Below are 15994 nucleotides of genomic sequence, written 5' to 3'. Positions count from 1 at the left end.
CGCAGAGAAGAGCTCAGGGGCAGCCGTTTGGCCTTTGGCAGAGGGTGCCAGGCCCAGTCCTGCTGCCTCACACGTGGATGCTTTTCCCCAAAACAGGTGGGTTCCTAACACGGGGGCATTTCTGTCAGCTCAAAGCCAAGGTTTGCTTTCTCATCTCTGCTGAAGGTTGCACAGGCTGATCTCTGCCCAGGGAAGCCACTGGTACCAGGCAGTTGCTCAGCTGGGCTCAGGGATTCTCTATAGCATCAGTCCTATCTGGGCAGGACAGACAGACAGCATCAGTTTGCTCTCCATACACAGCTGCTCCCCACAGACTTCAACTGCACTTACACCACAACAGAAACAGGCTCAGATATATAGTCCCCGGTGAAACTAAACCAAAAGGCCCTGAGCCATTGCAGTACTGGGACTGAGCCAGCCCCATCTCAGCCAGATCCCGCTCCTGGGTTTCCTGTATGGGAACAACTCCTTCCCCTGCACAGCCCCCAGCCCCAGCGGGCCCAGCCTCGCCACCACTGCCCCGAGCTGCCTCCCTCGGCAGCTGGATGCTGCAACAGGACACCGTGTCATTGGAGAAGAGGATAATCCCTCCACTGCTTCTCTGCACAACCCCCTGTAAAGCATCTTCCGCCCTCTCCCGCGGGCTGGGGCTGTGCATGCCCCTTTCCCCAGCACATTCTTCCTGTTTCAGCTGCGACAAGCTCCCACTTGACTCCCAGCTGACAACACTCGCACTCATGCAAGGCAGCACCTTCTGGCAGGTTCCCTTTGAGCAGAGACCCAGCCCTCATTACAGGCTCCCAATAAAACCATTTACTTAAGTTGCAGTTTCCGCTTCCATTCGATCTGGAAGGCGCGGTTGCTGTGGAAAGGGGCAGGATGCCCAGAGCACTGCCCAGATCCCTCTGACCAGAGCTGGGCCCCACAAAACTCAAATACAAGCATCACCGCTTGTGCAAACCAACTGCTTCCCCATGACTAGTGACTCAACCCCTGTAGCCCTACTTCAGTTTCCTCCTTTTTCCATCTCTGGCAAATACAGGAGTGTACAGGGGACCCTCCTATGGGGCAGCCTTATCTGCTGCCCGTCTATACCCTGTCAGTTATAGACCAGGATAATTTTGGTGCTGGGGGTTTGTTTTTTTGCTCACGTGTCTGGCTGAAGCTGTCCTGTTCTTAACATGCAGAGGAGACGAATGCTCGAGAGAGGTACCTGTCACTACTGTGCTGTAGGATATTCAGATTAGTCCTCTGAGCCTTTGATTAACGGTAGCAATCTAAGGTGTTAAGACCTTTCTGTCAGGCTGCGGCAGCAAGTACAACTGACTCAGCTTCTCTGAGCTGGAAATGACTCAGAATCATTACACAGGGTGATGTTAAACCTGTAGTCAAAATAAAACCAAATTTAAAAGAAATCCACGAGTACCAATGTGAAAGGTACAGTAACATTTAATAGCATCTCGGAAGACAACACTGGTTATAAAGTTGCTTTTTGGCAGGAAAACAAAATGCACTTGGTCCAGGTTGCAAAAAGCTCAACTCAAAGGAGGAAAGATAAGACAGCTGGAGCATCAGCTGTTCTGGAGCAGCCCTGAGCCATTAACGCTCCCGAGGGAGCCCTGGCACCGCATCGAGGGCAGGCGCAGCAGCGCTGGTCCCACTTCTAGACCCATCCTTCCCCCCCAGCAGCCGGTTGAGTGACACCAGCCTTCGTCCCCAGCCCTGGCCTCCTCTGCGGTGGGTGGTCAGGCCCCAGCTTTGTGCAGTATTTTTGCATTAAATTAATACAAACAAAAAAAAAGAAAAAAATCAACTTAGTTGCCATAATCTCTGCAGTTGAGATGAAAAAAAAAAGAAAAAAGAAAGTGAGGCAGCAGGATGTACAATTTTAACAGCAACTGGGAGAAGTGGGAAGTAACATGCAACCCTAAGCCCTTCCCTCCTGAAGCAGAAGCTCTCCCTGCAGGGGAGAGGGCTGACGGACGGCTGCACTTCGCACGGCCCCAGAGGCTTTGCTGTTTACAGAGGCACTGGAAGCTGCGGTGTGAGCCAGGCCCAGCTTTGTTCAAAGGCCATGCGCAGCAAGCGTCAGACTTTCTTTGGATCCCTCTGAGATGATTATCAGGGTTAGGCAGGATGGAATCGTAGGCAGCTGCAATGAGTAGTTTTGGTCATGGGTTTCCCTGTGATGGGATGACAAGTCGGGGTGCCAGGACAGCACTGACAACCTGGGAGTGAAATTGGTTGGAGATGAGGGTGCTCAGGAATGCAGGTAGAGTCCAGGACGGGAAAGGAGCCCGGGGCTCAGGCCAGCTTCAGAAACTCCTGCAGGGTGTTTTGCTCCACTGCTTCCACAAAGAGCTCATAATCCTGCAAAGAAAAGCCACACAGTCACTCGCAAGGCAAGACCGAGCTGTACGCTCCCGCTGGTCCCCTGAGCACGCAGCCCACACTGGTTCACAGCACGGGTGACCGTCACTCGCAGAGAGGATGACAGGGCGAAGTGTGGACAGCCCCACTGCCCACAGTCATCTCAAGCCCCTCTGCCTGGATCCCATTTTTCAGAATCCACTGTTAACCCTGGCAGCGCCCTATCTGTGCGCCTCACAAGAAATACCTTTTGAAAGGCATTTTGACACCATTTGTAGCAAAACCAAAGGGACGGGATTATTGTCCACCACCCACCTTCTGTGGTGCTCACCCCCAGCGCAGAGCACAAGCCTTACCCCACAGTAGTGGTCTCCGTTGACAATCTGGGGCGGGATGGCTTTGGGGTTGCCCGCCTTCGCCCTCATCTCCTCTCGGAGAGCGTTGTCCTGGGAGATATCCACCAGCTCGTACTTGATGTTTTTCCCATCGAGGATTCTAGTTACTTCGCTCTGTTGGGATTTGATCTGGAAGCCGGATGGGAAAGGCTGGTTACGGGGGCCTGGACAGGAGCCCAAAGGGTAGGCACACACCCCAGTGTGCCACACACAGCACAGCACCCACGGAGCAACCACTCCTTGTGGGCCACAGGCCAGACCCCACCTGGCCACCGGGCTCGGCCCTGCGTGGTGGGGGGGGGACACCGAGCACGGAGGGGATTCGGGGTGAGAGGGGGATAATGCAGTGTGAGCAGGGGAAGGGACACTTGGGATGGGGAGGAGGGGGCTTCGCAGCTCCACGGGAAAGAAGAGACGCCCACCCCAGGGAAGAGGAGCCCCGGGACACCCCGCCCTGCCCCGCCGGGGCCCGGAGCCCCCCCCGCCGCCGCTCACCTCCCGGGATCCGGTCACCGAGGTGCTGTAGACCTTGAGGGTGCTCATGCTGCGATCGCGGCCGCTCCCTGCGCTCAGCCCGGCGGAGGGAGGTGCGGAGGGAGGGAACGGGCGGCCCCGCCACCGCCCGGCATGTGACTGCGGCGACCAATGGGACCGGCGGGCCCGGGCATGCGGGCTCGGCGGGGCCGGGCAGCCCCGCCCCGGGACCCCCCACCGCACCGGGGAGCTGCGTACGATGGAGCAGAGCGGCTTTATTTGATACTCAAAACAGTCCGTACAAACAATGGGGGAGACAAAGGCTGGTAGGAACACACGGCGCCCAACGGCCCGGGGGACGCGCAGCACCGGAGGGAACCGGGAACCGCCCTGCACGGGGGGACGGGAAACGTGGGACGGGGGAACGTGGTCCTGCTGCCCCTGCCCGGGGTGCTCTGTAAAGAAAGCCCCAAGACTTGCCCTGCATGGCGACCGGCAGTCAGGTACAGCAGATAGGATCGCCACCTCAGCCGTTTTGGCAGGAGGAAGATGACAAGGGGACATTTCTGGGACAGGGTCAGAGGGTAAATGTGTCCCAAACACATCATCGGGGAACCAGATCCTGCACCCCAGGAGAACGCAGGGAAAGGGGATGGTGCAAACCAGCTGTCACAGCTGACGCTGCTCTGCACCCCAATGCCCAGAGCTCCTGGCAGCCAGGACAAAGGAATTCAAGAAATAGTCCTGGCCCACACTGAGCTCAGGACATGGCATCAGCAGCCTGGGAACACAAACAGCCAGAAATGTAAAACACCCAATGGGAAAGAACAGGTCAGATGCTGCTGCACTCCCTCCCCGTGCTGTGCAGGGGTAGTTCAGGACAGCAAACCAAGCAATTCGTTGCCACCGTCACCCATGGTGGCCAAACGCTAAGAACAGAACAGATTTGGTCTTAAATTTTAACACAAACGAATAACAAAGGCATTTCTCTCAAACCCAGGGCTTGTGGCCCCAACGTGAACCAAGAACAACCAAACAGCAGAATTTTCAGCAGTGTTTTCCCCCCATTATAACTGACTTAACATCTTGCTCTTAAGCTGAAAACCAGAAGTTCCATCCTCATCACCACAGCATTGTCACAAGCCAGTACTGTAAAGTTGCCACTAAGGTTAAGGAGGGTTGTGATAAAGTGAACTGCATTTCCATGCTGATTTATTTAGAAATCCCATTAATTTTGCAGAGGAGCAAAGAGCTCCTAGAGAACAAAATGCTGGGATAAAACAAAGCCCAGCGTCAGGAGGAGCTCTCCGATCCAGCTGTGCCATGTCATGACCAGAATGGCTTTTTCCCTGTCAAGCAGCAAGCAGAGTGCTGTTCAGGGGTGTCCCCCAGGGTGCAGGGGCTCCAGACATTCCCAACTCCCCAGGATTGTCTGCGATGGCTCTACGGGCTGCTGCAGGGAATAGCAGCCGGCAGATGCATTAGGCATGGAGCAGCGTGGGGACAGGAGGTTTGTCTAGCACATTAAGGCACTTCAGCATCACTCCACTTCCTCCACAGTTCAGATCTTAAGCTCAGGGTGCTATTTCAGGGGCATAAAAAGCTTAAGGCTTCTGGGGGTAGCAGTGCCCAGGGGGAGTGTTTTCAGAGTCTCTTTTAGTGCTGCTTTATTCCCCAGCTCCTGTTGGCTACTGAAAGACTTGGATTACATTTACCTGAGCAAAGCAGGTCCTGCTCCACAAATGGCTAATGAGAATCCAAGCCAGAGCTGTGCAGACAGCACCTGAGGAGCCTGTAGCACCTTGATGTAATTAGCAGCCGTATAAAACTGGCACACCTGCCTGCAAAGGCCACAAATATCCCCTGAACACTCTGATAATCCTCTGGTCTTACTAGTCACACAGGATCTGCACAGAGAATTTATCAGAGAGACCAGGGCATATATTTCCTTTTAGTGATGGTTTTAACTGTCACATTTGCATGTTCAGCATTTGACATGCCTAGAAAGCAATTCAGAATTCATCTCCCAGCGTCAGAGACCACACCAGCTCCCAGCAAACACAGCATAAACACATTCCACAAGATCAAAGCTACTGCAAAGCCCGACACCAAAGCCCAGAACGATTCCAGTCAGCAGCTAAACACTTCTGGCAACAAGCCCCCCCCAGTTTCTCAGATTGGCTAAGTCACACATCTTGTACCCGAGCAAAGGGATGGTAAAGTGCTGAATAGGTTTTGGGTTGTAGGAGCTCAAGACCGAGGGTTTCAAGTCTTCATTTCCCATCTTACTTTGGGGAGTGTTCTTTACTGGGTGATGCAGTTGTCTCCCATGTCCTGAGCATATCTGTCAGATATTGCTGTCCTTAAGTCCTCCACCTCTTTGTGAAGCTGTTTTACCTCCACCAGCTTCTTTCCAAGTCCATCGGGGCTCAGCAAATCATCCTCCTCCTTGGCAGAGTACTGCACGGCTGCAGAGTCAGAGAAGGGAGTTAACTCACATGCAACTCTGACCAAGGAGCACACACACATTTGCAACCGAGCCAGAAAAACCAACGCACATTTGCAATAGAGGTACTACTTAACATATAGTGATTACAGCATGCACCTTTAGAGCTAGCAAACCACAGAAAGAAGGCTCACAATCCCAGAAAGACAAGAGCCTTCAATACTACGTGAGTTATTCAGTTCCTGTGCTGTGGCAGAATGAAAGGGTTTGCTCTGCCATCACTCCGCATACTTACAGCGAATGCCCAGGAGCAGGGAGAGGTTGGGATCCTTGCCCTGAGCCCTCTGAGTGACAATGCTGTAGACAGACTGCAAATCCTGCAGACAACTGGCCAGCTCGCTGTGCAGCTCCTGGGCCAGGTGGGCTGTCTCAGCAGGCAGCGGCTGGGTCATTAGCTCTGCCTGCCGGAGCCGTTCCTGAAGGGTCAGGTTCTTCTCAATGAGGTCCTGGTTCTGCACGGAAAGCTGAGCAAACAGACACAGCAGGTTAGTGGGCACTCAGGACAGAATTAGCACACTTAAAGCAACATAACACAACTGCTCCGTGATGATGGGAAGCACCGAGGGCAGAAGCAACAGGTTTACATCAGGCCCTCCAGACTCTTGGCAGATGAGCGAGTGTCAGTCCTACATGGCACAAGCATTCAGCTTTCCTGGCTCAGATGCAACAGAAATTAAAAAAGCTTCCAGGAGGTTGTGCACCAGCTGCTCACCCCCTCACTGGCCACCCCTTCCCTCGAGGGCTGCCATTGTGCTCGGCTTCCTTTAGGCTTGAGAGTGGGGCTCAGCCCTGCCCTTCAGCCAGGGCTAGAGTGGAGTTTCCACTCCTGCTCGCTGCCTTGCTGCCCTCAGCTGGCAAGCTCGGCATCCTCCACCACAACCCGCAGCCCCCACTGAAGTTCCCAGGGCAGAAACTGCTTTTTTCCTCCTGCTTTTGAACAGAGAACAACTTTCAGAGCACTGAAGGGCAACTGACTCTAGCAGGAAGCAGGAGAGGTGGTGCTGTTGACTGCAAATTAAGGGCCTTGCTAAAAGACAATCCATTGCTCATGCAGCCGCTACGCTTTGGCACTCTAAGCACCCCCGCTCTGACCTCTTTCACAGCGGTCCGGAGCTGCTGAAGTGCATTTTCTCTTCTCATGGCTTCCTCCTTCAGAGCTTGGCTTGTCCCCTCTTCCTGGGCCACCTGTTCTTCCAGGTTCTGGAACAGACCATGGGAAAATAGTAAGTGTAACTCATTTCACAGCAGATTCTCAATTCTAAGTCCCTCTGCAGTCACCTCTCACCTTTACTTGCAAGGACAACTGCTCCATCGTCTTCTGCTGTTTGTCCGCAATCTGGAATCAAAAGCAGAGACATCAGAACTGGTCACACAGACTCAGTAATACCACCAGGATTTCTCCTTCAGTAGGACAGCATCCCCTCTCCACTTACTGCTTTAATCACTGCCTCTGTTCATAATGGACTTAGATTCCCTGATGAAAGGCACCTGATAAAAGGCACCATTAGAAGTTTCAGCTAAAAACAGACTGGAGAAGTTGCATTCTTGTGGTTTTCCTCTCCCCTCTTCTGCATTCTGCAGCTTCTCTCCAGTGTTACTGTGGAACTGCATGGTTATCACAGCAAGAACAGCTTTTAAAACCCCTCAGTTTGGAACTCCCAGAACTGCTGCTTCAGTGCAATTGTGACTGCCTATGACAGCAAAAGTACCCAATCTCATTTTAGTGCCTGGTGTGACTCAGTGGAAAGAAAAATGTGTGATTCCCAGCTGAGACAGCGTGTTACCTTCCTGAGACAGTCGCATTCTTTCTTCAGAGAGTCATTTTCTATTTTCTGTCTCTCCCCATCCTGCACAGGGGGTCCTCTCTCTGCATTCTTTACACACTGCTGCACCTTGTCCTGCAAGCTGAAATTAGCACAACACCATGGGAAAACAAGCTTTATTTGGGGTGTTTCCCCTCACTAAACAATATGACAAGGCAAAATGATTTTCATATTTCATATGAGGTGTCAGTCTTGCCCTGTTTGCATCCCAGCTTGCAAACTGCCAGGGCTGTGGAGGAGGGAGTCGCTCATCCTGGACACAGCCCTACCCACAATACCGGCACATTTGCAGAGACACAATAATGACAGATTACACAGGTCCAATTTGCAAGGAGTTACAGTTGAGAGCAATAACCCGAGGACACAGACAAACCAGGTGACAAAACAGGGTCCTGTTTCAGCCATCTGGTTCTGCTCCCACCCTCCACTCTCGGCATGCAGAATCTGAATATGGTGTTTTGGTGAGTGCTCACATCATCACCACAAATCCACGGTAACCTGGTTCTGACAGGTGGGACAACGGCTGTGCTGAATCATCACCCTTCTTGTGCAGCGATTATTTCAGTGCTAAGATGAAGTTTATTCTAATTTTTACCTGCGCACAGTGGAAAGCAGCTCCAGCTCCTTGTGTTTTTGGGTTTCTAGCTGCATCTCTTGCTCCCTGAAAGCAGCCCGGACATCTCCAAGCTCTGTTTCCAGCGCCAGCACTGTTTCCTGCATAGCAGCACTCTTCAGTTCAGATTCCTTCAGCTGCAACAAAGACCATCACAAGACTCTAGACCTCCCAGGGCTTTCACCACACACACATTTCAACTACATTCGCAATGCCAATTTTTACAACCTATGTGGCAATTCTCAGCTACAGCTCAGAACATTTCTCCTCCAAAAAGGCCAGACCACAACTTTACTTGAGCAGCTGCACAGGGGATTATCTGTAGCTGTAGAAAAGCCACCTGAGCAAGTCTCTGAAGGGTTATCATCACAACTCCGAGGAAGTTTTACCTTCTGACTCTGTTTCTGATGGTCCTCAAGAGTTGGTAAGTCAGCCAGGTATCGTTCCAGGGTCTCAATTCTCTGCTGTCTCTCTCTGTTTTGTTCAGATTCCTTCTGGCATTTCTTTTTAAGATTATTAATATGTTTGTCTCTTCCCTTTACCTACAGGCACAGTTATACACAAGTTTAGTTTATGTAATTTCTTGTCCATTCTTCAGTCCTCTGTATGCCATCCCATTTACCTTTTTGTACAGCACTCAACACCAAAATACAAGATCACCTTAACTCTGCAGCACTTCTGCTCGCTTAACTAAAGAGAAGCTGCTTCTTTGGTTAAAAAAAAAAAAAGGTACTGAAATACTTCTAACTGCAGAAAGAAGGGCTTTTGCTTATAAACCAAAGAATTCTCCAAGGAGACGAGAAAATATTGACAATAACACATTGCCACAGAGAACCTTCCCCTAGGCACTACACTGACTTTTAGCTTCTCAAAGAAAAAACACCTTCCTGTATCTACAAGGATCATACCCTTTCTTCCTGTTTCTTTAACTCCTCTGCATGTTTCCGCACAGTTTCCTTTAGTGACTCCCGGATCAGCTTTGCATCCACCTCTGCGGCAGCCAGTTTTCTTTCCAGCTCAATCTTTTCCTTACTGAGGGATTCAGTCTTCTCTGTGAACTGTGCTCGAAGAAACGTATTCTCCCGCTGCAGCTCCTGCAAAAAATGGACAGCCAGTAAATTCTGCCTGTTGGAGCTAACGGTCAGTTACAAACGGGCACGAGGCAGCTACACTGTCTCAGACCTGTGTTCTCAGCCCTAGGTCCCAAACATCACTCACCCCATTGGATATACTGCAGTATCTGAAATAGCACTTGTCAGTGCTGTCAGGTGTTTGTATTGCTAGCACAGCTTCCAAACAAACTGTACTAATTCAGGGCTTGAAATCTCAAGAGTCACAGAAGATCTCGGAAGTGACAGGTAACTGGGACCTCACACAAGGGACAGTTTTACTCTGCATAGACCTCCTCCTTTGGAAACACCTCATGAGAAGTGGTAGGTCCATTGGATTCAATATATATTTCTTACTGACACCCTCTTGTACCTCATTACCTGCATTCTCAACATGTAGACATCTCCGTAGGGTGCGGGACAGCCGAGCATGGCACTGTGAACTTGCAGTTCACTTTCCCGGACCTTCTGCTCCAACTGGGATATGTGTTGTCTTTGTCTGGAAAAAAAAAAACCAAACACAACCCCAAAAACCAACAGATAATACACTGTTCTCAAACATACACCCTATTCTCAATGGTAGAGAGAAATACAAAAAAACCAGTGCCACCGTGACTCTAATGCTCCATACAGTGACAAACAGAATAGAAAAACAACTCTGCAACTCAGAGCTAGCCTGCAGAGAAACAATCTGAAAGATACTTATTTCAACTTTCTCTATAACTGGTATTAACTTTTCTTTCCTCTCCTCTCTTCAAAGCCTCCCCGTCAACAATGATTATACATAAAACAGCAAGCCTTACATGCTTTGGAGAATCCAGCTTGGCTGTGGAGCTTATGAATAAAATGGACAGACAGAAAACTCAAAACAAGCAAGCAGAAAAAGTATTTACATCCAAATGCTGAAGGTAGTTTTCATTAGGACTTACTTTTTTTGAAAAGCTTATGGACCACTAGTGTTAGGTGTGAGAAGTCTTTTTGCCAGCCCAAACTCCCAAAGAACAAATTTAAAATACAGACTTCAAAAAGCTCCCAGAAAGCAAAAAGGCAGTAGTTCTGACATTCCAGATAATTGTGATGTAAAGATAAATCTTTATGCCTTATAAACCCCAGAAAAATGTAACCAAAATTTATTAGAACTCTTCAGTATCACCGTCCTACTTCCAAGAGGAAGGGCAGGAGAACTCATGAAAAAACAGGCTGTTCTCAAAGTGTTGTTCATTGCAACAGAAAAAGCTCAATCAGGTAAAAGGGACTCTGAGATAGGAGCTTTCCTCAGTATTTTCAAAACTCTCAATTTCCAAAAGGAAATGTACTGGAGTCCTTAAACCACATGTTGGTATCAAACTCTCACCTGTCAATAAGAAGCTCTTTCTCCTTGAGCAGGTTTTCATTGGAATTCAGGATATTGATCCACTGAGCTGGATCAGGCGTAGGCAGCGAAGGAGAATACATGGGGGGGTGGTGGCATGCACCTCCATTTTGTAACTGAAACATAAAACAAGTCAAGGAGGGAGAGGTTTGTGCTCCACAGAGGTAATTGCAACATTGCTAGAGCTATTTTGCACACTGTGTGCTCATCTGCATGCCAGGGCACAGCTATTTCAGTCTCTGTCCAAGAACAAGTAACTTTGCCCAAGCAGAACTGGAGATTAACAAATAATTTTAGATCACTGTACTAGCTCGCTAGAAATAATTTGTCTCTCTTAGGGTACAGCTGGTGGGTGGCGAACTCTTTCCATCTAATAAGCTTCAGTAAGTTTTAGGCATCTTGTAAAAAAAAAGTTTCCTAAGTCTAGATACAGAATACAATTATTCTAGAAACTGTTCAGAACTTCTTGGCATGCTTTTTCTTCACAGTTTGTAGCAGACAGGATATTTCACCCCTTGATCTGAACCACCGTGCAGTGCGGTAACACAATACAGGGCTGCTCTGTGTCAAATGATACCCGTGACACCACACGTTGTAAAAACAGATCATTAAGAGACTTTGGGTGTAAGACAGGGACAAGAATGAGACATTTTCCCCCAGCTTCAAAAGTCTTGGACGATGATTCATTACTAAAGAGACAGGAAGGGTTTCAAACTCACACACTGCCACAAGCAGCTCCCTACCTGCATTTGCTCTACTTGCAATCGCACTTTCTCCAGCTGTTGTTTCCAAGCGCTGAGCTCACAGACCCTCTCATGCGGATGTAGCGCGCATGCTTCTGGCATCCATGCTTGAGATGAAGGAGCTACAGGTTTGGAAAAGAAACTGTTGGCCTGGAGTCCCGTTGGCATCAGCCTGCTCCCACTCGGCCACGTCCCGTCCTGGGGCTCGCAGGCTCCGTTTGCCCCGGCCGCTTGCCTGCTCTCTGGTAGCACCTTATAATGGTCCTTTCCTGCATCAGCTGCCCCAGAGCTTGGATTGAACTTCTGGAACCTGTGGAGAGGGTCAGTGCACAAACTATCCAGAAAGAGCGACTGGTTCAGAGTACGCTCAATGGCAGGGGTGTCAAACTTCCAAGTGTCTTCAGCTCTCACGTGATCCGAAACAGGATGCCAGGATGGCTCAAAACCATTTCCCCCTGAAGTCCTGTAGGGACGCAAGAGATCCCTGGGCGGCACCTGAGATGACTTCCCAGTGTTAAAATCTCCATTTCTCATGAGCCCTGAGTGTTCAGCAGCAGATCCTGGCAGCGTAGTGTTTGAAGTACCCTGCAAACAGCTCTGGTCTCCCGCAGAGCACGGCTTGGAGGGTGAAGCACCCAACGTAGAAGGCATAACATGGGCTGTTGGGATGGTCACTTGGGTTTTGATGGGATGGAATGAGGAACTGTCACTGGAATTGCAAAAGTCTAGGGAAAAAAAGAAGAGTGATGCTCTAATTATAATCCTGAAAATATTCTGACATGAACAGCCACTCCTTTGGTGAACTTTCCAAAAGAATTATAAAAACCGATTCTTTTCCCCCTGAACATGTCCTAAGGCACACCTATGTTCCCCCTCATTACAAGTTTCAGGAACCTGCTGATATTTTCTTACCACCACAAACCACAGGAAGAATCCAATTTTAGTTCAGTACACATTTTTAATCCCTTGCTTTTAAGCTACTCCAGTATAATCTTAAACCAATAAGGTTATCTTTCTATAGGTTTAGAAATCAAGTCCTTTAAATTGAATAAAAAGGCTGAAACTTACTCAGCTGAACACTGAGACCTTGATTCTGTTCTGCCCGTCCAACAGCTCAGCAACTCGGACCCGTAACCAAAGCTAACGGGAGCCTTCGCTGAGCCCATGATGAGCTTCAGACACAGCTGAGCACCAGATCACCGAGCATTTGACCTTCCAACTCCTCCAGAACATTGCAGCAAAATAGCTTTTTCCAGAGGCTCAAGTAATGGCTCTCACCTTATTGCCACAGGAAATGAGTTCAGCGCACGCAGCCCAACGTGAGCCTGTCCTGTCAGACGGGCACCAAACCTGGCTACGTGGACATACAGGGTTATTCTTAGCAACTCTCAAATTTCAATACAGCAACAGCAAGAGCTGAGAAAGGCAAACAGAGAAGTGCTTGTTCCCACTCCTTGTCCTGATACATTGTGTATCGCAGTGATTCCCTGTTTTTCCCAGATACAAACTTGTTTTCTTCATGGGTTTGGCTAAAGGCTCATCCTCACATGATGCTTCTTTAAACCAACATCAGGATTGCAAGGTCACCCTTCCACCTGTTTGTAACCTCAAAGCATTGCTACAAGGACGAGTAAAAGGTTACAATTTGAATATGACCTAAAACAGATCCTGGAAAAGCCATCAAACTGCAGGAAAGCTATCACAATAAAGGCACAAGACCCTCTCCTCAAAAATGAGCAGCAGGGGGAGAAAAATCTCATGACATGACTTGGCTGTACCTCAGAACTCCAGATAACACCACGCTACGGAGCCACTGCAAGCACATTCACCTTGGCAAAGGGAGCAGGGACAGTACGATTTCCTTTCACAGCCCCTAAATTTATACCCCAGTATCACTCTCAGGAACTCGAGTTCTCTGACCAGCATGCCACGTGTTGATGCTGCAATCGGTTCCTTGGGTGTGCGAAGGGTTGTCACAACAACATTTCTGAGTAATGTACTGTCCTGAACATGAGCTCAGCCTCAGCTCTTGCAAACAAGGCTACAACATGACAAACGCTCAGAAGGGCAATTTCCAAAGAGCCATCATTTTCTCCTCTGCCCTCAGCATGCAACTGGATGCTTTATTATCCTGAGAGAGGATAAATGGGACACTTAAACATGCTCCAGTAATATTTCTAGCAGTATTTCCACAAGCCAGACTTTCTCCAAAGCCTTCATTTCAACTCACACATTATTAAGATCTATAGCTCATTCAAAAGCCTCATGGCAGCGTGTGAAACACATAAATGCATCAAGTGCATTGTTTTAAAGAACAAACTTCCTCGCTGCTGAAGGAAGAATCAGTGAATCGACAGTGGTTTATGCCACTTTCCCAGGTGAAGATGAAAATACAGGTGGAAAGGATTGCTGGGACAAACAATTTCACAGAATGTGCCTCAGCTGAGGGCAAGGCTGCCATATTGTCCAGTGAGAAACACACAGCTCTGAAACTGCGGAAGCTTACGCAGAGGCGCACTGATCTGAAGTCTCTAGAGGCATCTAGAAATTATTTCTTAAAAATCACACAAGACTTGCTAATAAATCACTTGTTGGTCGATGTTAAGCAGCAAATCACCAAGGTGGCTCTTTTAGTCAGTTAAAAATGCTCACTACAGTTAGAAGATAACCAAACCAGGTTAGAGAGACAGCAAGTCCCTTAATCAGGTGGTTATATTTCAGGGAGTACATCTTTGCACTGAGTTTGAAATAGTCTCCAAACACCATTGCAGATCCTGCTCTCCCCAAGCTTCACATTCTAGGGTTCAGCGATATCGGGCTATTTAATGCTTGTCAGTCTTCTAAGAAAACTTAAAGTCTTTGGCTGTTTCTGGGGGTTCCCATTCTGCCCATCACCTTCCGTGCTGTCTGAGCAGGAGGTCCCGATGCCCCCGTCCCCACTGTCGGCCACACTTGGACAGCGGCTGACCCGGCTCTGGAACTTCACAGACAACATCGGTGTTTTCCAATCAGTCTCCGAGAGATTACTCTTCTGACTGGTGCTGGAATCTGGAGAGAAAAAAACCAAGTATATTTATGCTTTAGCCAACAGACTGAAAAGCCTTTTAATATACTTTATTAAGCTATACCTAATCATCCTAGCCATACCTAATTCCATATGCTACCGAAACCCGAACTGACCCTTGCTTGACTCCCTGTATCGTTGCTAAAGAAATCTCTTGCAAAAGGAAATGGCAGCAAGCACAGGGACGCCAAATAATATCAACAGGAGACTGAAAAATCTATCTTGTCATGGAAGTCAGAAGACAAAAGCAGTAAATTATACTCCCATTGGTACATTTGGTGATATTACACCCAGCTGATACTCTGGTACTCAGACTAAAAAGAGCAACAGCACTGGCAAACAGCAAAACTGGTTAAATTAAACATATATTTTTGCATTAACCGTTAAGAACTCTTCCAGGTTTATCAGTTATCACTCGAGAGAGGTTCATTATCAAGTTATTCTCTACCTTTGCATACCCATGCAATTGTTTTATGTTGCAGGCATAAGACATTGTGGGTTTTTTTAATAAAAAGCTTTTGGTAGAGAACTCTTCTGAGGGCCACATGTCTCCTCAGAGAAACTGAAACAGGATCCGCCAGCACGGTAGCTGTAAAGAAAGGACTGTCCTTACCCAACGGATTGTTCTGCTGGAGCCTCAGGTCCAGGTGCTTCTCAAGAGCAGCCATCTTATCCATCCAGCAAACTACAGGGCAATTAATAAATAAAAATCCTATTTTAAATCAGCATAAACCAAACTCTGTTCTCACTAACCAAGCGAAGGGTACACAAACATCAGCTACTCTTCACTCAGAGTAACACAGTATTTCATATTTAATTAGCATCTTCTCCCAAGAGTGTCTCTGTTTCAGCCCTGCAGCAGAGACAATACTTTAAAACCCCTTGCAGTTATTGTAGGTTTTCTTCATGCCTGAGAAATGAGAAGAGTTCCTGCTTGCAGCATTCTCCAGGTATGCAGCAGTTCAGCCTTTCAACTGGGGCATGTGTTATCCCCATCGTAGTTATTTATAGAGCAGCCATCACCAGGCACCTACACACTGGCTTCATGTCTGTAGAGACTAAAAATTTCCCTTTAAAAGTCTTAACTCTAAACCAGTTTGTTTCTGCCATCTGTAGAGGTCACTGAGCAACCACATGCAGAAATACAGGCACACAAAACTTAGCCTCGCTGTTCCATAAATGGCAATCATTATCTATCCAGAGCTTTGGTGTAATTTATCTGCTTATCCGAGTACTTCAGACAGTGAATTTCCTGCTTCAGATGATGTGAGTATAATTTACAGCTCTCAGGCTTCCCTGTGGAAATTCGAGGCCTCTCTCCACTCTACCAGTCACACATTAAATCTTAAATTGCCAGTGCTTACAAATTTTTGCTTACTGATTCAAAGAGCTCGCAGAAACCATCAATTCTTAAAAAAACATACACATAGAGATTTTACAACATCGGATAAATATTGGGAATACAACAGGATAGTGAACCAGATGCAGCATTTCACTTCGTGAAGAAACAAAATGCTTCTAGCTA

At 48.3% G+C, this 15994-nt stretch overlaps 2 protein-coding genes across 5 annotated transcripts; both read right to left on the bottom strand.

Annotated features, from left to right (window-relative positions):
• Positions 1–1442: 1442 nt before the first annotated feature.
• On the bottom strand, positions 1443–3803 carry SH3BGRL3 (SH3 domain binding glutamate rich protein like 3). The gene is made up of 3 exons (XM_065650427.1): positions 3261–3803; positions 2727–2894; positions 1443–2370 (listed from the first exon to the last, which is right to left on the bottom strand). The coding sequence occupies exons 1-3, from the start codon at positions 3801–3803 to the stop codon at positions 2305–2307; spliced, it is 777 nt and encodes a 258-aa protein (XP_065506499.1). The 3' UTR covers positions 1443–2304.
• Positions 3804–5537: 1734 nt separating this feature from the next.
• On the bottom strand, positions 5538–15154 carry CEP85 (centrosomal protein 85). 4 transcript variants are annotated; one of them, XM_065650423.1, is made up of 13 exons: positions 15083–15154; positions 14301–14453; positions 11406–12130; positions 10645–10778; positions 9672–9789; positions 9090–9275; positions 8571–8723; positions 8164–8318; positions 7530–7650; positions 7031–7081; positions 6838–6945; positions 5981–6209; positions 5538–5707 (listed from the first exon to the last, which is right to left on the bottom strand). In XM_065650423.1, the coding sequence occupies exons 1-13, from the start codon at positions 15144–15146 to the stop codon at positions 5544–5546; spliced, it is 2361 nt and encodes a 786-aa protein (XP_065506495.1). In that variant the 5' UTR covers positions 15147–15154; the 3' UTR covers positions 5538–5543. The 4 variants fall into 4 exon arrangements, with proteins under 4 accessions (XP_065506495.1, XP_065506497.1, XP_065506496.1 ...); XM_065650425.1 differs by lacking the exons at positions 14301–14453; positions 15083–15154 and adding an exon at positions 12684–12749; XM_065650424.1 differs by lacking the exons at positions 14301–14453; positions 15083–15154 and adding an exon at positions 12474–12677.
• Between the last annotated feature and the right edge of the window lie 840 nt (positions 15155–15994).

This window comes from Caloenas nicobarica, chromosome 23 (genome assembly GCF_036013445.1).
Source record: "Caloenas nicobarica isolate bCalNic1 chromosome 23, bCalNic1.hap1, whole genome shotgun sequence".
NCBI lineage: Eukaryota > Metazoa > Chordata > Aves > Columbiformes > Columbidae > Caloenas > Caloenas nicobarica.
Note: the sequence above shows the minus strand (reverse complement) of the source record. Positions and strands in the feature narration are given on the sequence as shown.

What these genes read in the sequence shown, in the direction of transcription:
- SH3BGRL3 (XM_065650427.1), bottom strand. Translation starts at nt 3,803, where the DNA reads ATGTCCCCTTGTCATCTTCCTCCTGCCAAAACGGCTGAGGTGGCGATC. An exon ending in CGGTGACCGGATCCCGGGAG is followed by an intron (nt 2,895 to 3,260) that starts GTGAGCGGCGGC and finishes TCCGGCTTCCAG; the next exon opens with ATCAAATCCCAACAGAGCGA. An exon ending in ACGGAGACCACTACTGTGGG is followed by an intron (nt 2,371 to 2,726) that starts GTAAGGCTTGTG and finishes TTTTCTTTGCAG; the next exon opens with GATTATGAGCTCTTTGTGGA.
- CEP85 (XM_065650423.1), bottom strand. Translation starts at nt 15,146, where the DNA reads ATGGATAAGATGGCTGCTCTTGAGAAGCACCTGGACCTGAGGCTCCAG. An exon ending in CTGCTCAGACAGCACGGAAG is followed by an intron (nt 12,131 to 14,300) that starts GTGATGGGCAGA and finishes TTTTTTCCCTAG; the next exon opens with ACTTTTGCAATTCCAGTGAC. An exon ending in TCTACATGTTGAGAATGCAG is followed by an intron (nt 9,276 to 9,671) that starts GTAATGAGGTAC and finishes CATTTTTTGCAG; the next exon opens with GAGCTGCAGCGGGAGAATAC.